This window comes from Macrotis lagotis, chromosome 1 (genome assembly GCF_037893015.1).
Source record: "Macrotis lagotis isolate mMagLag1 chromosome 1, bilby.v1.9.chrom.fasta, whole genome shotgun sequence".
Classification (NCBI taxonomy): domain Eukaryota; kingdom Metazoa; phylum Chordata; class Mammalia; order Peramelemorphia; family Peramelidae; genus Macrotis; species Macrotis lagotis.
In genome coordinates, this window is record NC_133658.1 from 61,681,532 (window position 1) to 61,708,676 (window position 27,145).

A 27,145-nucleotide genomic window follows, 5' to 3' on the forward strand; every position below is an offset into this window, starting at 1 on the left:
TGCTTTTCCAGGGCTTATTCCATTCTAGTAAAGGAATGTTGAATGCATAAATTTTTCAAAATTTTTTTCATAAATTTTAAAAAATCTATAATACAAAATATAAATACCTAGGAGAATTTGACAAGAAATTAAAAATCAAGAAAAACACCCTATTAATTTTGGGAAGGGGTAGTGAATTCTAGAAAAGGTGTTTGAGTTGGGGTTTAAAACTCTTAGGGGGGCAGTTAGGTGGTACAGTGGATAGAGCACCAGCCCTGGAGTTAGGAAGACCCGAATTCAAATCCAGCCTCAGACACTTAGCTGTGTGACCTTGGGCAACATTCAAAACCATTGCCTAAAATAAATAAAATTTAAAAAAATTAAAAGCCTGATAGGTATTCATCAGGTGGGGGGTTAGAATGAAAGGCAGAAAAACGGGTTATTTGGAGGTTGTGTCAAGAATGGTGAATGTGTGATTTAGTTGGTGCAGAGTGTATAGGTGCAGAGCTGAATAGAATGACATATTTGGAAAGGTAGGGTAAGTATGTGTCTCAGGAGGGTACTTAGCATGTAGCAAAGGAATTAATGAAAGATAATTAGAAAGTCAGAGAAAACAGAGATAATAAAGACTCTTTGAGGGGAATATTTCAAAATTCCAGGCAGGTGGCAAGGGTATGCAGTGCTAGAGTAGTGTTGGACTTACTGTAGAGGGAGAATTGATATGGTTTAGTAACTAGCTGAGTATGTGAGAAAATGAGTCAAAGGCAACAACAAGGTTATAAACTTTACAGAACAGGTGAATGTCAATTATTGCTTTTTCTTTTCTTTTTTTTTTTTTAAAGGTTTTTGCAAGGCAATGGGGTGAAGTGGCTTGCCCAAGGCCACACAGCTAGGTAATTATTAAGTGTCTGAGGCTGGATTTGAACTCAGGTCCTCCTGACTCCAGGGCCTGTGCTCCATCCACTGCACCACCTAGCCACCCCAAATATCAATATTTCTAATAGAAAATGAAATAAAAAAGTTTGAAGGACTTCCAGGAAATTCAATTAAGCAGCTGTAGATGAAAATCTGAGGTCTGACTAGGTCAGGGCTGCAAATACAAGTGGGAGTTCTTTTACAGTTGAAGTTTGGAAGTGAATGCAATTTCTAAATTAGTGTAGAGAAAAAAGAAGGCTGAAGGCAGGAACAAAAGGGGACATATAATTTAAGAGTGTTCAGAAGAGGATGAGGGAATAGGAGAAAAAAATAAAAAAATTAGGAAAGTGAAAGTTGAGGCCAAAGCAAGAAACAATATACAGAAGGAAGGGGTAGTCAATAGAGTCAAATACTTTAAAGGAGCTCAGAGGAGGAAGGCTAAAATACATTGTAGTCATTGTAATAAGGTAAATTCTGATAAAGTCTATTAAGTGAAGAGAGAGAGAGAGATTAGTTTACATTACAAAGACTGGGATCTGCCTATATTGTTGCCTATGGGCAGGGAGCCACAATCTGATCAAAAACTGAAATTAAGCCAGATCCTCCCACCTATTTTAAATTAACCTAGGGTCTAGACCTTCTCCTTTGTACATTCTCAAGGAAATAGCTGTTCTTGCTCATTAGTATATAAGCAGGGTGGGTGGGTGGGGGAATGTAGGGGATCAATGTATCAATTAGATTGTGAATCCAGCCTATGATTGGCATGAAGGGGCAGGAACAAGCCCTTTCAAACTGCATAGAAGACTTTCCATTTCTGGAATTTCTTGAAGCTCTCTCCCACCTTGAGAGAGATTTGCCATTTTGTTAAGATAACTTAATGTTGCTATTTACAGGTGACACTATGGTAGTTGCATCAAATGTATATAGCATAAATTTTGGACTTCTTTCCTTATCCCAACTCCCACTAGTAAGGTCTGTTTAGATACCCAATGGGTGGTCACTACTTCTTGCCACAGAATTCTAGGGATGGGTTTCCATCAGTATAACATCTATTTTCAGTTGAGTGATGTGGAGAAGGTTAAAGTTGTAAGAATCAGGAAGCAGCTAGGTGGCTCAGTGGATAGAGCACTGGCCCTGGAGTCAGGAGTACCCAAATTCAAATATGCTCTCAGATAATTATCTAGCTGTGTGACCTTGAGCAAGTCACTTAACCCCATTTCCTAGCTCCACCCCCCCAAAAAAAGTTGCAAGAGTCAGGGAAAGGGGAGGAGAGGCTGTGTTAGAAAATAGAAGTAGATGGAGACAAATGTTGTAAAGGTAGAATCAAGAAGATTTTGCAATGGAATGAATATTCATGATGAGATTGACTAACAAATCAAGGATGACCAAGGACTTGAACCTCAGAAGGAACAGGGTGTTTTTGATAGGAAAAGAAATCCACATAAGGAATGGGTTTGGGGGCAATGTATACATTCTAGTGAGGGAAATGCTGTATAAATTCAGCAGATGCAGAAACCAATGGGTTGTCTGTCTGTGAGAGCTTGCATTTGAGCTGAGCTTTAAACACAAAGCCAGGGATTGTACAAGACAGAGATGAAGAGAAAGTACATGTTCATTCTGTCCAAAGCCAAAGAGATTTAAGATGGAATGTCACATGAATAACAGTAAGAAATGAAGTTCTAGAGGGCCATTGGGAGATCTCTAGAATAAGCAAGAATAGCCTTTTTAACCTGCACTTAGTATGATATCACTATGGATAATTCCCTACAACATCTTGTCTCTATGGATAGGTTCTTGAATTGCTCTCGCAAAACTGAATCATTTTTAAGTGATCTTTTCAAACTTCTGATCACCTCCAAACCATTACATGTAACTTTACCTTTCTGTTCTCAGTTCATCTGTAAAATGAGGGATTTGGAGATACCCCCTAGAGTCTCTTCCAACTCCAAATCTATGGTTTATACAATCCTCCAGTTTAATCTGTAATGCAGGCGAAAAAGTCATAATGGTTGCTCTAAGCCTCAACTATGAGCTCTGCAAGTTCATGACAGTCCAGTATTTGGTCTCTCATAATATCAAATCTTGAGAATAGAGGTAGGAACTGGGTAGTAGCTCTAGCAATAAGAAGAAAACCTCTGGTAGATGGAATGCAATGATACAATAGCTACTTTATCAGCATGACAATTTGTGAGATGAAACAAGGTAAAGTGACATAATATTCTAAGTATTGAAGAAAACTCATCATCTAAAATTTTAGCTCTTGAAAAAAACAAAATTACTTTTTCAAGAGAATTCTGTACTTGAATGTTCTCTCCTAAGACATCAATTCCTAGTTGTGTGAAGTTATCATTTCAATAATAGAATAAACAAGGCTGGCTACATGCTACAGTCAAAAGGACAGCCAGATAGTACAGAAGCACTGACCATGGAGTAAGGAGGACCTGAGTTCAAAACCAGGCTCAGACACTTGACACCTAAAAGTTGTGTAAACTGGGCAAGTCACTTAATCCCATTGACTTGCAAAAACAAATAACACAAATTGAAAGGAACTCCAGGTTAAGTCCACCCCCCTTTCTCACAAGAACAATCTGATTTATTTTTGTTCTCTTAAAAAAATGTTTTAGGGGTGACCAGGTGGCGCAGTGGATAGAGCACCAGACCTGGAGTCAGGAGAACCTGAGTTCAAATCTGGCCTCAGACACAACTGCCTAGCTGTGTGACCTTGGGCAAGTCACTTAACCCCATTGCCTTGCAAAAAGAAATAAAAAAAATAAATGATATGCACAAAGAAAAGTTTTGAACATACAAATCTGTTGCAAAAATATATATAATTCCCCAGGAAAATAACTGAAGATGAAGAAACAAGAAATTAAGAAGGAAATAATCAGTGGTGTACTGCAGCATATTTCTTTGGGAGAGTCAATTGTTCAATTTCCAGTCTGAGCATTTTACACCTTGGAAATTTTTTATCGCTACACATCAGTGTTTGATTTTTTGTTATTTCATTGATTATCTACACTTATGAAAGTGATGGACAATTGAAATAATATAGCTCAAACTTAAAAGAGGGAAGGACACTCCAACTCCCAACCATTTACAAAACACCACTGGAGAGAAACAAAATAAAAGTAAAACACTAAGTAAAATAGACATAAGGATCCTAAAGAAGGGATTAGGGGCTGCTAGGTGGCTTAGTGGATAAAGCACCAGCCCTGGAGTCAGGGGTACCTGGGTTCAAATCCCTGGTCTCACACACTTAATAATTACCTAGCTGTGTGGCCTTGGGCAAGCCACTTAACCCCATTTGCCTTGCAAAAAACCTTAAAAAAAACCCCACAAATAAAGAAGGGATTAAAAAGGGAACAGAAAAGAACTGGTTGCCTAAGCCTTAGACAATTGGGTCTGACAAAGTGGTATATGACTGGAATGGAAGAAATAACTTCTAAGAACCTTGAGTTGAATGAACTGCCATGGAGCAAAGTGAGCAGAAGTAAAACAATTTATAAGGTACAACAACATGGTAAAGAAAAACAATTTTGAAAGTCCTAACAACTAGATCAAAGGAATGGTCAACCACTGTCTCTAAGAACAATGAGAAAAGTATGCCATCTACCAACTTGTAACTGTCCAACAGGTGACATACCTTTTTGGACATGGCATCAATGTGGGGATTTACGTTGCTTCATTATGCTTCTTTTTTAGGAGGAATTTTTTTCTTCCTTTCATTTTACTGGGGGGGGCATGGGGTTGTGGGGGAGAGTAGGGTGGGAGAGAGCAACACTGATATCAAAAAGAGTCACTGTGACATTTTTTAAAATCAGAGAAAAAACAGAAGGAAATTCAGAGCACATAGAGAGTAGAATGAATTTCAGATTAATAAATCATAAAGTTATAAAGTTAAAATAACCTCTATGTACTTTGGAGATCCATGACTTCAATTCTGTATCTTCTTTAGTCCTAACTGGGTATATGGAACTGCTCTTTTTTTTGGCTATGTTAAATTTAAATAAAAAAAACATTTAAAAGCATGTGTCTGATTTGAATGGTAGATAAAAGTCTAATAATGGAATCTTAATTCCAAAGTGTTTGGATCAATAGATCTTCTGTAGACCACATTTTAGTGGTGGCATCCATAGCCACACAATTTTCCTCTGAACTCTGCCCTTATAATTAGTGTGTGTATACATATTTGATCAGCACCTGAAATTTCATTGGGGTAGTGAATTTCTGTTGAAGAAATGTCTGCTACTAAAGCAGATATATAAGTTTTGTATAATTTATCCTCTTGGAGAGTTGTCTAATAGTCACTGAGAGGTTAAATCCTTGTTCAGAGTCAGAAGATCAGAATGGTCAGGGGCAAGACTAATATTTAGGCCTTCTTTACTAGAGGCTAGCTCTGTATCTGTCAGCATTTATTAAATACCTATATATGTGTGTAAATATTAAAGATATAAGAAAAAAGAAAAACAGGACTTATCTTCAAGTAGCTTCTCTTCAATTGGGGAAACAAAAATGGGGTTATAAAAGACACATTTACAAAAAATGCAAAGAAAAGGGAGGTTATGCCACAAAAAAAGAGATGAACAATTATGAGGACTAGAAAAGGTCTTTAGCATTAAGTGGTGTTTGAGTTCATTCTGATTCTGTCCTTTTCTTTTTTCTTTTTTTTTTTTTGCTAGGCAATGGGGTTAAGTGGCTTGCCCAAGGCCACACAGCTAGGTAATTAAGTGTCTGAGACTGGATTTGAACTCAGGTACTCCTGACTCCAGGGCCGGTGCTCTATCCACTGCACCACCTAGCCACCCCTGATTCTGTCCTTTTAAAAGTACACTGAAATCAGTATTGGCTTTAGTGGTAAGGAGGAGGAGGAGGTGGTTAGATTTCCAGTTCAGAACTTAACTAGGGATTTTAAGTCTGGCACTATCATAAGGCTATTGGGGGCAATAGTTTTTGTAAATGTTAACATAAAGTAAAATTGTAAGATTATGAGCTCACAAGGGCAGGGATTATCTTTTGCCTGTCTATATAAACCAGTACTTTATAAAAGTTTAGACATATGCATCCACTCAATTTTGAATTCATATTTAGATTCAAATTTTGGCTTTGCAACAGAACTCCCTGGGTACCTTGAGCAAATCACAAACCCAGATCTCACTTATCTCACTCATAAATAAGTAGACTGAACTAGATGATCTCTAAAATGCCCTCCAGCTCTAAAATCTATGTGATAGGGAGGGTTTTTTAAATAATATTTAACACAGGAGTGGCTAGGTGATGCAGTGGATAGAGCACCGGCCCTGGAGTCAGGAGTACCTGAGTTCAAAACCGGCCTCAGACACATAATAATTAACTGGCTGTGTGGCCTTGGGCAAGCCACTTAACCCATTGCCTTGTAAAAACCTAAAAAAAAAAAAATAATAATATTTAACATAAGCACTTTTAAGGTCTGTAAAGTGCTTTGCATATATTATCTCATTTAATCCTCCTATCTACCTAGGAGGTAGATGTTATTATTTCTCTATTAAAATTTAAGCAGAAAAAGAGACTAAGTGACTTGCTCAAGGTCACAGAGTTATTATTATTAGTAAATGTTTCTGGCAGAATTTGAATTCAAGTCTTCCAGACTCTAGGACTCTAGTTCAGCACTCTATCTACCTACCAAATAAAGAAGGGAGACTTGAGTATCAGTGAAAGAGCCAGCACACAGGGAATTATATATAATGTAGAATAGAGCTGGGGAATAATAGTGTTGATTCTATTCTACAATAGTATATTTAAGTAATTTTTTTTCTAAAACAACAAAATATTAACTTTCAATTTAAGTAAAATAATTCAATTGAAAAACATGTTTTGTCTACTATGTATAAGACATCAAGGATACAAAAATTAAACCATCCTTGCCCTCAAGGAGTTTTCATTCTATTGAGGGTTACATAACATATACAAAGTAATTTCCAATAAAGAGAGCATAAACTAGAGAAGGGTCAGCAGCCACAAAAGGCTTTTTACAAGAAGCATTTTGTTTTTATTTTTGCAAGGCAATGGGATTAAGTGACTTTAAGTGACTTGCCCAAGGTCACACAGCTGGGTGATCATTAAGAACTCTGGTCTGTCTCCAGGGCTGGTGCTCCATCCACTGTGCCAAGTAGCTGCCCCACAAGAAGTACTTTTAAGTCAAATCCACAAGCATTTATTAAGCACCAAATCTAATTCACTTGCAAGTTATCACCCACCTGCAACCCGATGTCACTGAGGAGCCTCTTCAAAAAGGATGATAATCTGTGAGTTGTAGTAGCCATCCCCCACCTCACCATCCCAGACCAAACAGGCTAGTATGAGGCCTCTTCCCCCCCTTCTTCTCCTTTGTTCACATGGGGAGACATATCCTTTCATATGGGTGCTCTGTCCAAAGGAATGCATTTTGATAGCAGATACTTCACAAGGTATCTTGGAATTTGGGGGCTAGATTTTTTTTCTTTCTTTTTTTTAAAACTGGGACAATTAAGTCTTTTGTCCAAGGCTCAGAGTGAGTGTTAACAGTAACTGTTTCTGTTTTAGCCAGAAAAATCTGAGAATCTTTCTGTGAAGACAAAGTGGGTCATTTTCTGCCTCAATTCTTACCTACTATAAACTAGCAATTAGGTATTGCCTCAGACAAAATGAGACCTGGAAACAACCTTAGCTTCAAGGTGTCCCCCTGTATCTGAGGTTAGCACCAGTCATCCTAACTTATGTCTTGCCACTGGATTCTGATGACTGGAGGACAGGATGAGGTTCATGACTTTGCACAGCACACCTCATTTAAATCCAATTCACTTGTAAGTCAACACATCACACATTCTCCTGATGTCATTGTTTTCTTCAAGAATAAAGGAACATGGGGTGGCTAGGTGATGCAGTGGATAGAGCACTGGACCTGGAGTCAGGAGGACCTGAGTTCAAATCCGGCCTCAGACCCTTAATGATTACCCAGCTGTGTGGCCTTGGGCAAGCCACTGAACCCCACTGCCTTGCAAAAAAATAATATTACTAATAGTAGTAGTAGTAGTAGTAATAATAATAATAGTAATGGAACACAATTCTATGCCAAGAACTATGCTAAGCACAGAAATATTAAATAAATGCAAAAAAGTGTCTTCTCTTAAGGACTTCACAAACAAAGATAATGACAAAGACAATTTGCAAACATCAAATGGAAAATGGTATTTAACTGTTGTGGCATATGATTGTGATGGAATACTATTGGGCTATAAGAAATGACAAGCAGGACAGTTTCAGAAAAATGACTGGGAAGACTAACATGAATTGATACAAAATAAAGTGAGCAGAACCAAGAGACTATCATACACAGTGACAGCAATATTATTCTGATATTTTACATAAGAGGAGATAAGGCAGTTCAGTGTTAAATAGAGAGGGAAACTTGATTCTATGAGACTTGGCAATTTATTTTATATATATATATATATATATATATATATATATATGAAGAGAAAGGGATTTACAAGACTGAAAAGGATTACTGTGAAGTTACTTACAAACCTGAGTAAAGAAATGAGTTCAGTTGGAGGAAGATAATGAGATCCATTTAATATATATATATATATATACATATACACACACACACACAAACACACACATACATATAAATTTAAGATGAGGACATAACATTTGGTTAGCAGGAAGTTAACAGAAACAAGACTGGAGTTTAGGAGAGAAATGAAGGCTAGAAACAGAGATCTAAGAGATATCTATACAGATTGTGATTCAGTTTATGAGAGCTAATGAGGAAGCTAATCAAGGGAGAATATGTAGAGATCAAAGAGGACCCGAAACAGTGTTTCATTTATGAGACAATGATTACTGGGTGTCAAAAAATAATTACTTATGCCTTGTATTTATCAGATCACTGAATTTGAAAAGAGAAAAAAAAGATTTTCATTGCTTTTAATTACTCTGTTCTGAGTTTAATTTCACCCAATCGAAAACAAAAAAAAAAGCTTCTATCCAAGCAATTTTATAAGAAACCATTACAATAACTCTTTATACCTGGTGTGTAAGTAAAACGTTGGGACTGGCTTTTTTTCCTCTTGCCATTACAAAGATAAAACTGCACCTGCACCGCAGCTTTAACTGTTCTGTTATGGTATGGTGGAACTTCAAGGACAATGTTCGCCTAAGTGAAAATTCAAACAAGATAATATTACACTTATAGCTAAAAAAATGAAAAGCACCTGTTAAATTTAGCAAAACAAGGTGAAAACATTTTAGTTAATTTGGTCCAGTGATTAAAAATGCCCTACTAAAATATATTGCAAAAGAAAACATTTAATCTTTCTATATCAGGGAGTAAAACACAAACACAATTGTTCTCTCAATAGTGCTATTTTATTAAGAAATAAAAACTCATTCTATTACTACATGGTACTTGCCAAGGAAATTTGAACTATATGTAACTATATCACTAATAGTTTAAACTTGCATTTTTCTCCTTTAGCTTAATGTAAATTTAAAATTCTTATGAGAAATCTTCTAAATTAGAAAATAACCAATCAACATTTATTAAGTTCCTGCTCAGTGTCAGGCACTGTTGCTAAGCCCTGGGGATACAAAAGGAGATAAAATATAGTCCCTATCTTCAAGGAGCTTACAATCAAATGGGAGAGTTAACATGCACACTAATATATACTAAGCAAACTCCATACAGGATAAATAAGAAATAATTAACAGAGAAAAAGCACTAGAATTATGGGGGTGGGAAAGACTGTAGAAGATGTTATTTTAGGTGGGCCTTAAAGGAAATCAGTAAGGAGAAGTTGAGGAAAAAGTACATTGTAGCCTGGGAACAGCCAGAGAAAATGGCTCCAGGTGTCTTGGGTTCAGTGGATCAAAGAGGTTGTGGTGGTGATCTAAGACAGAACACTGGAAAGGAAAGAGGAAGTTAAGTTATGAAGGCTTTGAATGTCAAAGAGAGCATTCTTTCTTTGCTTTTAGAGGCAATAGGAGCCACTGGAGGTTAATGGGGAGGGGGTGATATGAATGGACCTGTGCTTTAGAAAACATCTGTGGTGACTGAATGGAGGATGGACTGGAGTGGGAAGAAACTCAAGGCAGGCTGACCCACTAAAAGGTTATTGTAATAGTCCAAGGCATGAGGGAATGAGGGTGATGGCACTGTCAAAGGAGAGAAGGGGGATTGTTTGAGAGATTTTGCAGAAGTGAAATCTAAAAGCGCTAACAACATATTGGAGATGAGGGATAAGACTACTAGGTTGTGAAGTTGTGTCCTCTAAAGTAATGGGAAGGGGGTGGGAGGAATGTTTTAAAGGGAAAGAAAATGAGCCCTGTTTGAGATATGCTGAATATAAGATGCCTACTAGACATCCATTGTAAGAGGTCTGAAGGCTGCTAGACATGCAAGGCTGGTATCTCTATGTTGATGCTAACTTCTATTTCTCGGTTTAAACTTTACTGGGATCTTAGAATATGCTGTACAAATAAATAATGGAAGTTCTTGACCTAGCCTCAGTGCACTTGGTCCATGCTTTCTGCTTATCTACAGATGAAAGTTCAAGGAATAAATACCCCTCCATTCCCAACTTAAATCCCAAAGAATGAAATTTATGAAGGTAGGATAAGGTAGCTGAAGTGCTGTGAGTCAAATAAAATGCTGTGATTTTTCATAGTTTTTGTTAGAAAGGAAAAGAGCTTACAATATATTTTCTCAAATACAAACTTACTTCTGAAATAATCTCTTCCCTTCCTTCAACCCAAAGTAGGTATTATACTGAAATAAAGTTAATTTTTATTACTTATGTAAAAGTTTCTTTCTCTACTTTTACCCAAATAACCCTTTTTCACTTTTGTATATGAGGACCAAGCCTGTTTCAATAACTCTTTATTCCCAATATCTAGAACATTGTTTTGTACAAAGTTGGTATCAAATAAATGTTTGTTATTAGACTTATGTTTTAAAATACTTTAGTGTTCTCAAGAAAAAAAGTTTCCCACTGACTTAAAAAGAAACGCATGTAACTAATTCAGTTTTCCCATTTAAAGATATTAACCAAAAATATTTTCTAAAGGAAGAAAATTAAAATTCTCACCCCTTGACACTTTTCCCTAATTATTTTTCCTTCTACTTCCCACTGAGGACGTCCATCTGTTGAGAGAAATGATTCAGTTTACAAATAATTCAGGTTATAAGGCTTATGAAAGCATTCAATAAGACTATTATTAGAGGTTTAAAAATTAAATTTTAATTAAGATATAATTATGTAGATATACACCAATGTTACAGAGAATGTATTTATTTCCCCTAAAAATACTAAAGCTCCTTAAATAATTTAATTTATTCATATTCTTGACCTGCTCTGTTAGGCAACCTGGTGGTCCCCTGTTCCCAGGGGATTGCCATATTGATGCTGAATTTAGTGCGGACACTGGATCAGCATAGCACACAGCAGCCCAGAGCTCCTGGGCCCAAGGGATCATCCAACCTCAGCCTCCAGAGTAGCTAGGACTACAAGTACAGGACAACACATCTGGCAATTTATCCATTTCTTTTTTTTTTCTTTTAGGTTTTTGCAAGGCAAATGGGGTTAAGTGGCTTGCCCAAGGCCACATAGTGAGGTAATTATTAAGTGTCTGAGGCCTAATTTGAACTCAGGTACTGCTGACTCCAGGGCCGGTGCTCTATCTATTGCGCCACCAAGCTGCCCAATTTATTCATTTCTTAAGCCAAATGTGCAGTATTTTAGAAGGCTGTTACAATGCTATTTCAGTGCCACATCAGGACCCTAGTGGTACTGAAAATTTGGTGTAGCTGGAGGAATAAAAGCTTTAAAAATCTGTAGAATATGCCCAATAAACCACTTTTATGATTTAATAAGCAACAAGCTTCAAAGGATAAATTCATTAAAAGTTTGGAGATGAATAAAATCACAAATATTTATTTTTGAAGATATTTTCAGAAAACTGAAACTATATTAAAGTCTCAAATCTTACAAATAGAATTTTTCTTATTTTTGTAAATTTACACCATTTGGACAATTTACTTAATCCAAGACAAAGTTAACAGAACATAGGATAACAGAAATTAGAACCAGAACGGACTAAACCCCCATTTTACAAATGAAGAAATGGAGGCCTCAGGAGAATAAAGTAACTTGTTCTACTTTTCAATCAGAGGCAAGTAACTGAGCCAAGGATTCAAATCCAGGCCACAATCACAAATCTAGCTTTCTCCTCTGCTGTGTGGCTTCTTCATAATATTATTCTCAAAGTTGTCTTTCTATTACTTATCACTATGATTCTTTCTCCAATCCTGTCATCTACCACTTCTGTATTTGCATGATGAAATGTATTCACAAATTCATATCTTTCAGAATCCTCATCTTCCTTCAAGGTTAAAATCAGGTGCTACTTCCTACCAAAATCTTTCTAAATCTTTTTCTAAGTGCTTCCTCCCTCCTCAAATGACCCAATGTTTGCTTTTGCTGTCTAGTGGTATTCCTCAGCAGAATCTGAGTTTCTTGAAGGCAAGGACTATCTTGTTTTATATCTGTATATGCTTAAAGGCACCTTGGACTTAGTAGGTACATTGTTGATGTGAAAAGAATCATGCATGTTTAAATTTTTTAAATCATTATAGCTTACAAATTAAGAATCAAATTATTGCATTCATTATCTCTAAAATGAAAAAAATACATCAGATACTTTCTAAAATCCATTTTCACAATGAATCTATTAAAGACATCTCTGTAAGTAAAACCCAAGATGAAGAGAAAATCATGGAACACAAAACAAATACTTAATTTATATGTATTGCTTTTATGATCTGATCTTTAGTGTAATGAAGAGGTTAGTTGAAAGTGAATTAAGTTGGACTATTTTTCATTTTATACTCTTAAAAAAAATCTGTAACATGATTGAATTGAGGGGCAGCTAGGTGATGCAGTGCACAGAGAAATAAATGGCCCTGGAGTCAGAAGGACCTGAGTTCAAATTCTAAGTTAAAGCCTCAGACACTTGATATTAGTTGTGTGACCCTGGGCAAGCCACTTAACAAAGCTGTCTCAGTTACCTCATCTATAAAATGGAATAATAGCACCTGTGCCTGTGTTCTACAGTTTTATTTAGATGAAATGAGACATTTTAAAAACACTTTGCAAACCTTAAAGTACTATGTAAATACTTTAATGTCATTATTATTATTAATCATGTCATATAAGGTAAGCAGAAGGAAATGGGGATGTCTAGCCTGAAGAAAAGATGTTCTGGTAGAACCTAGTAGTTGTCTTCAAATATTTGAAGGATTTTTCTGTAGAATAAGATCTAGAGATAATCTTTTTCCTTCTAAGTCAAAGAGATAGGAACAATGCAGAAAATATAAATAGGAACATTTAAGCTTGACATAAGGAAAAATTTTCCTTATAGTAGTTGCTCATCCATTTTTCAGTCATGTCTTTGTGACCCCATTTGGAGTTTTCTTGGCAAAGATGCTGGAGTGCTGTGCCATTTCCTTTTCCAACCTTCAACTCAAAAGTTGGAATTGGCTACATTATGAGGTAACATACATTCCCTCTCATTAGAGATCTTCAAAGCAAAGGCTAGATTCCTTGTTGTCAGCTATATGCTATAACTAAGTATGGATTATTTAATTGTTTTTCTATTATGGACCCATGTGATGGTTTGGTGAAGTCTCCAGAGCTCTTTCTCAGAATGTTTTTAAAAATTTTAAATGAGAGGGGCAGCTAGGTGGCGTAGTGGATAAAACACCAGCCCTGGAGTCAGGAGTACCTGGGTTCAAATCCCTGGTCTCAAACACTTAATAATTACCTAGCTGTGTGGCCTTGGGCAAGCCACTTAACCCCGTTTGCCTTGCAAAAACCTAAAAAAAAACCAAAACACACAAAAAATTTTAAATGAGATAAATAAGTTTATAAAGGAAACTAATTCTATTGAATTAAGTCATCATCTGGATCCATAGACCCTAGTTATTAATTCTTTTCTTTAAAGAGAGTTCTTGCTAGGATACAGTTTTGACTAGATGGCTTCTAAGATTAATCAAATAATCAATAAGAACTTAGTAAATATCTACTACATGTTAGGTAAGGTGCTAGGCACATGGAAAGAATTGAATTAGGAAAATCATTTAAGAGCTAGGCAGAAGTTAGAATGGATGAGCAGGGAGACCAGGCCACTGCAGTAGTCAAGGTGAGATGGTGGCCTTGGGAGGAGAAATAAAGTGTCAGGGAACTGAAGAGCAATATTTGACAAATGACTCCTGGATATGCAGAGTTTAAGGGAGAGGGAGGAATCATAAATCTGGAAGTCTCAAAACATCTCAGGGACATCTTGTTTGAAATGCTCAATAGACAATTGGTGATGTAAGAATGACACTCAAGGGAGATCCTGGGGTTGATCTGTGGGTCATCTGCACAAAGATGCAAATGATATATACGGAGTTGAGAATGTGGAGAAAGAAGAGAAGAGATGTGAAGTAATAAGACAGAACTTTGGAAGACACCTACAGTTGGGGGATGCAAGATGGATCTTGACCAAAGAAGATTAAGAAAGTCAGATAGGTAGGAGAAAAAACAAGAACAAAACAAAACAAAGACACAACAACAAGGTGGATGAGGACTGAGAAAAGATCATCAGATTTACCAATTAAGGTATCACTGGTGATAAGCAGGATGATTTTAGAAAAGCCTGAAAAGACTTATATGAATTGAAGCAGAGTGAAGTGAGCAGAACCATAACACTGTACATTGTAACAGTAATACTGTATAATAATCAACTCTAAATGACTCAGTTATTCTCAGCAATACAATGATTTAAGATAATTCTTTTATGGGGGGGGAGGCAGTAGGATTAAGTGACTTGCCCAAGGTCACACAACTAGGCAATTATTAAGTGTCTGAGGCCAAATTTGAACTCAAGAACTCCTGACTCCAGAGCCATTGCTCTATCCACTGCGTCATCTACCTGCCCCAATTTTAAGACAATTCTAAAGGACTCATGATGGAAAAAATGCTATCTACCCTCTTGACAATCTATTTTTTCCACTATTTTTTTCTTGATCTGTGTTTTCTTTCACATCAAGACTAATATGGAAATACATGCATAAACTATAGCATGTATAACATGTAACCTATAGCAAATTGCTTGCTGCTAAGTGGGAAGAATTTAGAAGTCAAAATTTTTTTAAAAAATGAATATTAAGGGGCGGCTAGGTGGCACAGTGGATAGAGCACAGGCCCTGAAGTCAGGAGTACCTGAGTTCAAATCCAGCCTCAGACATTTAAAAATAAAATATTTTAAAAACACTTCATTGTTGACATCATAAAACAACACAATTTGAGGACGAAGAGAAAAGAGAGGAAATGAGGAAATTGTAGGTGGCATGATGTTAAGAAATGGTAAATCTAATAAAAAAATTAAGATTAGAACCAGGGGCGGAGCCAAGATGGCAACAAGAATGGATCCTGTCTTAGGCACTCTCTCATAAAACTCATAAGCTAAGGACTCTAACTAAACTTTTGAGAGACAGAACCCACAGAGGGACCCAGCGAGGCAGTTCTCCTACTCAAGGTAACCTGAAAAAGAGCAGAAAGGCTCTGTTCCCCAGGGATGGAGGGGCGGCCCACCAGAGGGAAAGAACTTCAGCCTCTCGGAGGCAGCCCCAGGGCGCTGGGAGCCGCAGTGGGGGAGTCTCCTGAGCTACACCCCGGGAGCACAGGGCACAAAGTGGGGGAACAGCAGGGGACCTCTGCCAGAGCGAGCATGTGGAGCCCAGCCCTCAGGGCACACAGCAAGCAAAGTGGTCTTTCTGCAGCCCAGATCCAGGAACAGAAGCAGGCAGAGCAGGTAAGCAGGAGCCCCCAGGGCATGAGCCCATTGAGCTGAGGGAGGGGAGTGAAGAGAGAGACTGCTGAACTCTGTCCTCTGCCCCTGGAACAGGACTCTGGGGCTCTGACCACATTCAGATCCTGATTGCAGTCTAGCCCCACCCCACCTCAGCCCTGTGGCAGAGGGGGGCGCTTATGGTCATTCACAGACCAGGAGGGAGGACAGGGCCTCACACACTGAGACCCTTGTGGGAGTGTCCCAAAAGCTCAGGAAGCACCCCCAAACCAGGCCTAGGCTGGGAAAAGGAGCAAGCAGAGAAACGAGAGGAACACCACTGAGAAATATTTTGCAAATGAGCCCAAGAAGGATCAAAACACTCAGTCTGAAGATGAGGAAGCACAAGCTCCTGCATCTAAAGACTCCAAGAAAAAACAGAAATTGGGCTCAGGCTATGACAGAGCTAAAAAAAAGACTTTGAAAATCAAATGAGGGAGTTAGAAGAAAAACTGGGAAAAGAAAGGAGAGAGATGTAGGAAAAACATGAAAATGAAGTCAGCAGCTTAGTCAAGGAAATCCAAAAAAATGCTGAAGAAAATAGCATGCTAAAAACCAGCTTAGGTCAAATGGATAAAACAGTTCAAAAAGTTATTGAGGAGAAGAATGCTTTAAAAAGCAAAATTGGCCAGATGGAAAAAGAGATAAGAAAACTCTCTGAGGAGAACAAATCCTTCAGACAAAAAATAGAATTCAGGGAGATTGATGAATTTACCAGAAATCAGGAATCAATACTTCAAAGCCAAAAATATGAAAAATTAGAAGAAAATGTGAAATATCTCATTGAAAAAACAACTGATAATGGAAAACAGACTTAGGAAAGACAATTTAAAAATTCTTGGAATACCTGAAAGTCATGACCAAGGAAAAGAGCCTTGACATCATTTTCAAAGAATTACTACAAGAAAATTGTCCTGATATTCTAGAAGCAGAGGGCAAAATAGAAATGGAGAGAATCCACTGATCCCCCTGAGAAAGAGATCCCAAAAATCCAACCCCTAGGAATATTATAGCCAAATTCCAGAACTCCCAAGTCAAAGAGAAAATATTACCAGCAGCCAGAAGGACACAATTCAAATGCCATGGAGCTGCAATCAGGATCACACAGGACTTAGCAGAAACTACATTGGAAGCTTGTAGAGCTTGTACCGGAAGGCAAAAGAGCTTAGAATGCAGCCAAGAATCAACTACCCAGCAAGGTTGAACATCCTCTTCCAAGGAAAAAGATGGACTTTCAATGAACCAGGGGAATTTCAAATGTTCCTGTTGGAATGGCCAGAGCTGAACAGAAGGTTTGATCTTCAGATACAGGACTCAGATGAAGCATGGAGATTGGAGGAGAAGGGGAAAATATGAGGGACTTAATGATGATGAACTGCATGTATTCCTATATAGAAAAATGACACTGATAATACTCATATGAACCTTCTCAGTTAATAGAACAGGTAGAGGGAGCTTTTATAGATGAAGCACAGGAGAAAGCTGAATTTGAAGATAAAATATGGTGTAAAAATGGAGTCAATAGAAAAAAAGGGAAATGTAATGGGAGAAAGAAAAAAGAGAGGGGAATAGGCCAAGATATTTCATATAATAAGGTTTTTCTTTATTACAATGAGCTATTGCAATGATATGGAAGGGGGCAAGGCAAAGGGGAATGAAGGAATCTTTGCTCTCATCAGAGGTGGCTAGGAGAGGAAACAGCATATATATTCAATGGGGTATAGGCATCTGGAGTAAGGGGGGGGAGAAGGGGGAAGGGGTGGGGATGTGAATGAAGGAGGAGAGGATGAACCATTGGGGGAGAGTGGTCAGATATAACACATTTTCTTTTTTACTTCTTGCAAGGGGCTGGGATTGGATGGCCTGTCTGGGACCATAGGGCCAGGTGGATGCTGGGCCTAAGGGGTGGTATGGGGGCTCAGGGCCTCTTGGCCCCAGGACCAGGGATCTGTCTGCTGTGCCACTCAGCTACCCTACAGCAGAGTCAGAGTGAAAGGAGAGAGAAAATAGTACATGGTAGTGGAGAAATACGAAAGGAGGGAGTTACGATCAGCAATGGCAACAGTGGAAAAATATGGAAGCAACGTTTGCGATGGACTTACCATAAAGAATGTGATTGGAACAAAGACTGAAGCACATTTTTTATTATTATTATTTGGGGGAGGGTGCAGGGCAAATGGGGCTGGGTGGCCTGCCTGGAGGCACATAGCAGGGTGATTGTTGGTTGTCTGAGGCCAGATTTGGACTCGGGTGTTCCTGGCTCAAGGGCCAATGCTCTGTCTGCCACCCAGACACCACTACTATTATTACTATTTTATTTTATTTGGGGTCTTTTTTTCTTTTTTTGTTTTTTTCAGGGTAGTGGGGTTGGGGTGGCTTGCATGTCACACGGCTGGGTGATTGTTGGGTGTATGGGCCGGATGTGGGCTCGGGTGCTCCTGGCTCCAGGGCTGGTGCTTTGTCCATTGCGCCACCTGGCCATACCTACAATTATTACTATTATTTTTTATTTTATTTTTTTTCTCTCCCCTTTAGTTTATCACTCAAGCAAGTCTATATCTATGGGGGAGGGGTTATTTCATTTACTCTTAAACAAGAATATTTTATTAATGTAAAAAAAATTTGTACAAAATGAGAATAAAAATTAAAAAAATAAAAAAAAATTAAGATTAGGGAACCTTGGTTTAAAATAAGACAGAAGGGAAAGAAGAGTAGATAAGAAAAGTATGAAAATTGGACGGGGATAGGATATGACTAAGGGAGAAAAACTACTGTTCAAGACATTAGGAGATAGGATCAAAGGCATAGTTAGAGGGGAAATTTTTTGTCAAATAGAGATCACATTATTAAGAAAAGAAGATTTGGAATAGCTTTTGTGGAAAATGAGATATAGAATCAATTACAGAAGAAAGATTTGCTTTGGTACAGTGAGTCCAGTTAAGGTACAATAACATAACAGTTGTAGTATTTCCATTCTATAGCAAATGAGTAGCAATGAAGAGGTAGAGAATGAGAGTTAAGTCAGGGCTAAAGTTTAGCAAAAAGTGCCCTGCAAATGGACAATGAGGTATAGGACCGAAGAATAGAAGGCACCATAAAGTTGAAATGGTTACTATGTTGAAATGTTAAGATTGGGGAGGAAAGGGGCAGCTAGGTGGCACGGTGGATAGAGCACTGGCCCTGGAGTCAGGTGTACCTGAGTTCAAATCCAGCCTCAGACACTTAATAATTACCTAGCTGTGTGGCCTTGGGCAAACTACTTAACCCCATTTGCCTTGCAAAAACCTAAAAAAAAAAAAAAAAAAAATTAGGGAAGAAAGAAAGCCAAAAGGTAATGACATAAAAAAGTACTTAGGGGCGGCTAGGTGGCACAGTGAATAGAGCACCGGCCCTGGAGTCAGGAGGACCTGAGTTCAAATGCGGCCTCACACACTTAATAATTACCTAGCTGTGTGGCCTTGGGCAAGCCACTTAACCCCATTGCCTTGCAAAAACTTTAAAAAAAAATAAAAATAAAAATAAACAAACAAACAAATAAATAAATAAATACTTAAGGGTAAAAAATAGGTCTGGAAGGAGTGAGTAAAAAGGAGGGATGGGTTTATAGAAGAGAAATCATTTAGAGGAATGTCAGTGTTTTTGATCAAGCTGGATACTTGTCTGTAATGTTTGTAATGAGATTCAGGGTATGACCATCCATGTGCATGGTTAAGGCGGAGTGGGAATCAAATAGATTGAGAAACTGAAATGTCTGGATGTTTAAAGAAACATCAAAAGGAATACTGAAATTCCTTTGTAAGAGAGGCAAGGAAAATAGTCAAGCCAGGTGGCCAACACCCACCATGATCCATGGAGAGTGAAAATATTTAAGTCTTTCCTACTCCTTGTGATTTTGTAACTTGGCTTGAGACTAGGCCAGGGGTTCTCAAATTTTTTCTTTAGGCTTTTGAAAGACAAAGTGGCTTGCCCAAGGCCACACAGCTAGGTAATTATTAAGTGTCTGAGGCTAGATTTGAATTCAGGTACTCCTGACTCCAGGGCCAGTGAGTGCTCTATCCACTGCGCCACCTAGCGGTCCAGGTTCTCAACTTTAACAATGTAAATGAGCAATGCTTATTTTGAGGCTACAGATTATATTAAAATTAAAATTTATTACATCACAGAACAATGCTACAAAATAATTGATCTATTAGGAGCCAGTACAAGTCTAGAACAGACCTGGACTTTTCTCCTGCTCAGGAAAACCTTGTATTGTAGAAGTTGATGCACTAGGAACTCAAAGCATTCATATAATTTCTTTTTTTTTTAAGGTTTTTGCAAGGCAAATGGGGCTAAGTGGCTTGCCCAAGGCCACACAGCTAGGTAATTATTAAGTGTCTGAGACCAGATTTGAACCCAGGTACTCTTGACTCCAGGGCTGGTGCTTTATCCACTGCGCCACCTAGCCGCCCCAGCATTCATATAATTTCAAAGAACGTTCTGTCTCTTGAAGGAGGGGCTGAAAATGTGCCTTAGAGTAGTTTCTACAACAAAGTTGAATATGTTGGAGAGCAGATAATTTAGGTTATACTTAAATCAATCCTAATTTATGAACAAGTTTCTCTTAATATTCTATATACCCCTTGAGGACAGAGAAGTCATCAAATAGCACTTTCTACTCCCATGAATATTTCAAAAACAATCCATAGAATATTTATCCAATTTTCTGATTATTTTTGGCAAGGCAATTGGGGTTAAGTGACTTGCCCAAGGTCACACAGCTAGGTAATTATTGTCGAGGGTTGGATTTGAACACAGGCCCTCCTGACTCCAGGTTCAGTATACTATTCACTGCACCATCAAGCTGCTCCCTTTACCCAATTTTCTGAAGACAATCTGTGGCTACCAATGCAGCACTTGGGTAGTCCATTATATTTGTGTTTATTACTGTTTAAAAAATAATTATGCTTAATAATTTGGCAAGAGGAATGAAACAGATAGAGTCATATAACACATCTTGGCTAATAATATTCATCTGAATTCATTCCAACTTTTCCAATTTTGAATCTTTTTTTTTGCAAGATAATGGGGTTAAATGACTTGCCCAAGGTCACACAACTAGGTAATTATTAAGTATCTGAGACCAAATTTGAACTCAGCTCTTCCTGATTCCAGGGCTGGTGTTCTATTCACTGCACCACCTAGATGCCCCAACTTTCAATCTTTAGCAGAAATCTTTTATTATAATTTATGAGTGTTTTAATGATTTATACCTGATATTAACAGATTAATTTAACTTAAAGACCATTTTTTTTTAAATTCAGAATTTATTATAAAGCTTATTACATGTCCAATCCTGTACTGGGTGATGAGAAGAAGCAAAGACAAATAAATAAGTGTCTTTTCCTTTGAAGTTCTTATAATTTAGTCAGTTAAGTTGTACTACAGGTAGCTATTACATAAAATAGAACATTATAACTGTACAGGAGTTGTAGTAAATCTTTTATCAAAGTTCTAAATAATGTGAATCAGTATTATTTTTCCTTAATATATCTGCTTTACATTTTTTCCCAGAATTTTAAAAAATATGACTTCTTATATGAAGTGGCCAAATTTCATGTGTACTAACACACTTTTTAGAAACATTCAATAAATTAGGTACATACAAATGGATTTGTCCTTTATAATTATGTTCTAGTCAATTTTAATAAAGCACTAAGGAATAAATAAAAATTTTCAACTTTAAAAAAATTGCTACTACTACCTGGGCATGGTGGTCCTTTCCTATAATTCCTACTACATGGAAGGCTGAGACTGGCAGATAATTTGGGCTCAGGATTTCTTAGATATAGGAGATATAAGAATATTAGAATATTAGGCACCAATATTGTGAATCTCTGCGATTGGAGGCGTCACCAGGCTGCTTTAAAAAGGAAAGTACTACTTCAAGTCAGAAATGGTTAAGGCACCCAGATTGATCAGCACTGAGCATGATTTCTACACTTCCACAACCTTAGGTGAATTCCACAGAAGTAGACTTGGTGTCCAAAACTTTAAACAAAACAAAACAAAAAGGGTCCCCAAAGCACAAGCTCCTCTAAGCCTGCCTAGAGATGGAAAACCACTTGTAAAACATAAGAACAATTAAGCAGTTAACTTTGAAAATCTTGGAGAAAAATATCCTCCTCTTCTATCACCCGAATCCATCAATATAAATATTCTGTTACCTTGGCCTTTTTCAATAAAAATGATTTTGGATTCTGGAAGAAAATTGGATCCAGTCACCACCATTTCGTGACCTCCGTTTACTGGACAACTGTTGATACTGTACTTCTCAATCTGAGGGAGCTCTTGAGCGGATCGTTGTGCTATATTTCCCCACAAAGAGTTAAATAAAAGCTTGTATTAATATGCAAACTTTTAAACATAAAGAATATATTTTTAAAAAATGGAAAGAAAAATTCCATCACATTTAACAGACCAACATTTCAGCTGAGTCATATTTCACTACCAGACTTAAAAGAATTTAAAAAATAGCTTAATATTACTTAATTACAACAATCTACAATGTAATTTAGGGATACTGTTATACCATCATTATAATATTACGACTTTTTATGGATTCAGAGTCCAATGTGCTTTTCACTATCCTGTCTCATTTTTATAATCCCAACATAAAAATTAGTTTGCTCACTTTATTTTCACACCAGGATATTTAATTTCTGTATCTAAATTTGCTCTATCAAAATGTAGAGAAGACAATCTACTGGTTATTGTTAAAAATTTTTTTAAATAAATACCATCATACTCACTTACAGCATTCAACAGGTATGGAAGCAGTCTGCAGAGATAAGACTTTTCCACTAGGCTGGGGGATGTGTACACGAAAGACAAGACGTACTCTAGTATTCTTTCTGCCAATATCAGTCTCTCCTTTTCGAAGTTCTATATCTGAATTGCGAAGTTTTAAAATACCTGCACAATCAATACTAAGAGGGAAAACAAAATATTTTACTTCCTGATTTATAAACAACAGTTCTAGAAAATCCAGCAAATTTAGATTTATATTTTTAATCTATTTTTTATAGGTTGCTATAACCAAAAAAAGGCATCATCTATCTTCTGATAAGTCTTTCCATAATTAGCTAGGCTAGTCCTAAGGCTATGGACAGAATATGCTGCAGCTGCAATCACATTCGAAATATTAATAGAAAAAGTTAGAACATCTTCTTTCCACTGTTACAGTCTTTGAAAATCCATGGTTATCTCTGCAGCATGATTAAGGTATCAGAATGAGAGTTTTATGGAATAGGAATAGTTCCCCCCCCCAACTACTTTTATATACATGTGTTAGAAAGTATGATGGCAGTGATCTTCGTAGTCAATTATATAATTTATATTATATACTGCCAAGGATGTATATCAATTAATACCATTCCATTATACTAAAACTCAATTTTCTAAATAATTTACATTTATGACTGTTATAGACAAGAATAGTACTAAATATTATTAAGAATATGTCCTGAATGAACATATATTACCAGCCAAAAGCATATACAATTAAAAACATCCATAACAAATCTCTGTTATTCACATAAAAAATAGGAATAATAGAATATTGGTCAAAAATCAGATAAGTTAAATTTTCATTGCTCTAAGTTGTTTCTGATTATGGCTTCCTTTTGAAGGATGATAATTGGAAATGAAAATTAAGGTAGAGATAAAGTGAAAGAGACCTGCATAGACAAGTTGTTTTGTATTCTAATGTGAATTTCTAAAATCTAAAGGCATTTTCAAAGATACAGATAAAATGCACAGGAAAAAAATGAAGTTTTCAAATAAACCATTTGAAGCAGAGTGAAGTTTTATAAATAGAAATATTGTTCTTCCAGTTCCAGAGATGCTTATTAAAATGATTACCCATGGAAATATGACAAAATTCAGCTCATAGTTCCTGCTATATAGACTCTTATACTTATAAATTATTTTATAAAGAATATTGGCCAGGATAAGGCAATGATCATAGTTTAAAGCATTTAGATTCATTTCAGTTCAAAAGCTTTACTTTACAAAAAGAAGAAAAACTGAATATTTATAATGAAGTCATCAAAAATACCATTTGCTTTAGTCTTCTGAACAAAATGCCAAATTATACCGCTTGTATGTATTATTGAAGAAAAATTATATATTAAATGCTATTTTTAAAAAACCACTATAACTTCTCCATTAACTTAAGGGAAAATATCACTCCCATATTTAAAAAACAATGTTCATTCAGTTTGACTGCAATTATAAAAAGTGGTAAGGGGAGAAAAGGAGTAAATCCCAAGTCCACTTGGTACACATGCTCTTTAATAAAGAGTTTTATTTAAAATGTGCCTCAGACTTTTTTTTTAAGTTTTTGCAAGGCAATGAGGTTAAATGGCTTGCCCAAGACCACACAGGTAGGTAATTATTAAGTGTCTGAGGTCAGATGTGAACTTAGGTCCTCCTCACTCTAGGGCCAGTGCTCTATTCACTGCACAACCTAACTTAAAAGTCTTGGACTTGTAATATGACAACTTCATCCTCAGACAAGACAAATTTGTCACAGGTTATCCCTAACTAAAATTTCAACTTCCTAAGCATAAAAGAAACCTGTCCTGAGTTCACTTAATGCTAGTACCTAGTATTTAAGACTCTCTAATCTATACTGTTTATATCTTTTTTGTACATGGCTATCTGAAGTGCAAAGTATTTTTGCCTCAGTAGTTGGCATTAATTTCCCCCCCATTTTTTTAAGGTTTTTTCTAGGCAAATGGGGTTAAAGTGGCTTGCCCAAGGCCACACAGCTAGATAATTATTAAGTGTCTGAGACTGGATTTGAACCCAGGTACTCCTGACTCCAAGGCCAGTGCTTTATACACTATGCCACCTAGCTGCCCCTAGATGGCATTCTAAATTACAGAAACAGAAGGGAGGAAGTTTGGGATCTTCTTGCTATAAGATGGGGAAAGAACCAGTTAATCAGAGCTATCATCAAATCATGTCCTATTATAACACTGGAACAAGATCAGCTTCCTGTGTTACCCTAAAGAGAGGTCCTTGGTTTCCAGCACTAGCAACAAAGAGAAGGGAATAAGCATTTATTAAACATTAAACATCTGGGGCGGCGGGGGAGGGGGGGGGAGAACGACACACACAATGATGAAGATGACGATAGGTGAGGTTTGATTTAAACTCTCTTCCTGACTCCAGACCCAATATTCTCTCTGCTGTACCTCCAGGTCCCTTCTATAGGTTTCTTAACACTCTCTGGGTTTCAGTTTCCTTATTTGTAAAAGGAAGAAGTTGGACTAAATGATCTCTAATTCTAAGTATACTGTCTTTTTTGCTTTCCTGCCAAGTTTCTTGGATCTCTTTCCTGAAACCTCAAAGACTTCAGCTCTACAGCAGGGCCTAAACAAGCAAGCCCAATTAAGGATAATTCAAATTTATAACAAATTGGCTGACTAGAGCTGAGAATAGACCAGAATATTTGAGATTAATTTCTTTTAGAAAAAGATCCTCTAATGTGTTATTAAGCAAAAATTAAGTCCCATGTTATCATTAATTTGTATCTCTCTTTTTCCTCACACTTTTTTCCTTTATTATCAGAGAATTTCCAGTCTATGTAGGGTTAGGTAAACAACATACCTGGCTGACATATTATTTTCAGGAAGAAGTGGAATTTCTAAAACTTTTGTGCTGGCAATTATTATTTCTTGGCTAGCAGTAGCAACAGTCTTCCCAGTGATTCGGTGCACTTGGTAGAATGCATGTGGTCGTAGGTAGCGATCATCTGCTGTTCCAATGAACATCTGTAGATTTACGGGTTTTTCATTATAGCCCAGGAGCTAATAAAGGGGAAAAAGTATACATTTGTGTTTTCAAAGCATAATAGAATTGATATTTCATTCTTTTTACTTATATCCCCAATTCCCAGCTCAGTGCTTGACAAGTAGTAGACACTTAATAAATGCTTGCTGATTAACTGCTCTAAAGGTTATATTTGTTGCATATGAATAAAAATGTCATTAAAGTAAATTAAGAATTATGGATTAATTCCAAATTTGGGTTATTTCTTTAAAGTGGTAAAGGGCTTACAACATCAGGAAAAAGCATCATAAATCCTAAGCACTTTATTTCTAAGAAGCTGGATCATGTTTGGGGTAAATGGTAAGTTGGATTTTCAATACATATTTAATAAAAGAACATGCAAAGAAGATAGAAAGTGGATTTGGAGAAGTCAGTACTAGAATTTTATTGCAAACTCTTTGCAGGCAGGAATCACAATCTGTACTCTATTTAGGACCCAAGTTTAACACACAGAAGGTACTTAAAGATTTCTTATTTGACTATCAGGGAAGTATATTCATGAGTCAATAAAAAATAAATTTACTTGTTTAGTTTGAGACAAGTCATTTACTATTCAATAATACAGTGAATAACTATAATGACCATCCTTTGAGATTTTTGATGAACATTACTGCTGAGCTAACATTCTGATTAGGTTCTGGCACCATATAACAAAGAAAAGCACTTTGCAAAAGAGCAAAGTGTTTTTTCTATTTAAAGATCAGGTTATTTAAATTAAATTATTTTAAAAGAGGTACGCTGTTTTTTTTTTTTTACTCTAATTCAAGTATTACATATTTTGGGGGAAGCAAAGTACTTCAGTTCTGAAAGTCAATGCAGTGGGGCAGGTAGGTGGCTCAGTGGACAGAACACCAGCCCTGGAGTTAGGAGAACTTGAGTTCAAATCCAAGACACTCTTGGGCAAGTCACTTAATCCTAATGCCTTGCAAAAAACAAAAACAAAAACAAAAACCAAAAAGAAAGCCAAAGCAATTTTCTTTGCTTAAGAGTGATTTTAAACTACTACTTTTCTACATAAAATATACACTAACTCTTTTTCCTCTCTTTGCATTATTATTTTTAAAATAATTTTAGCAACAGATTTCCTGCTTTCCTATTCTATTACTTAACTCTGGGATTTTTGGCTTTAGGCATAGTATTTCAGAAGAGGACACAGAGCAATAGCTAGGGAATAAGGCTAAAATACTTCAATAATGGTACAGTAACTTTACATTGATAAAAGTGACAAATCTACAATCAATCAACATTCACTTACTAAGTTTCCCATGTGCCTACTATAGTGTATGTATCTAAACCCTAATACATTCCAGTTTTCAATTTTTAACTGTTTCAGATGTATCTTCCTCCTTCAATACTGTAGAACTGGACATAATCATTATAAGGTAACAGAAAGTAGGAAGTGAGGCCCTACAGGTAGGCTAAAAGGGTGGTGCAATGGATAGAGCACTAGCTTTGGAATCAG

At 36.8% G+C, this 27,145-nt stretch overlaps 1 protein-coding gene across 3 annotated transcripts in view; it reads right to left on the reverse strand.

The window, feature by feature from the left end:
• NFATC3 (nuclear factor of activated T cells 3) overlaps positions 1-27,145 on the reverse strand; it is a 186,703-nt gene that overhangs the window by 47,815 nt on the left and 111,743 nt on the right. For all 3 annotated transcript variants that reach the window (XM_074202066.1, XM_074202063.1, XM_074202065.1), the window contains exons 4-8: positions 25,462-25,661; positions 22,600-22,772; positions 22,011-22,151; positions 11,001-11,056; positions 8,944-9,070 (exon numbers count right to left, since the gene is read on the reverse strand). In XM_074202066.1, coding sequence (XP_074058167.1) covers positions 8,944-9,070; positions 11,001-11,056; positions 22,011-22,151; positions 22,600-22,772; positions 25,462-25,661 — 697 coding nt within the window. The remainder of the gene's footprint in view (positions 1-8,943; positions 9,071-11,000; positions 11,057-22,010; positions 22,152-22,599; positions 22,773-25,461; positions 25,662-27,145) is intronic.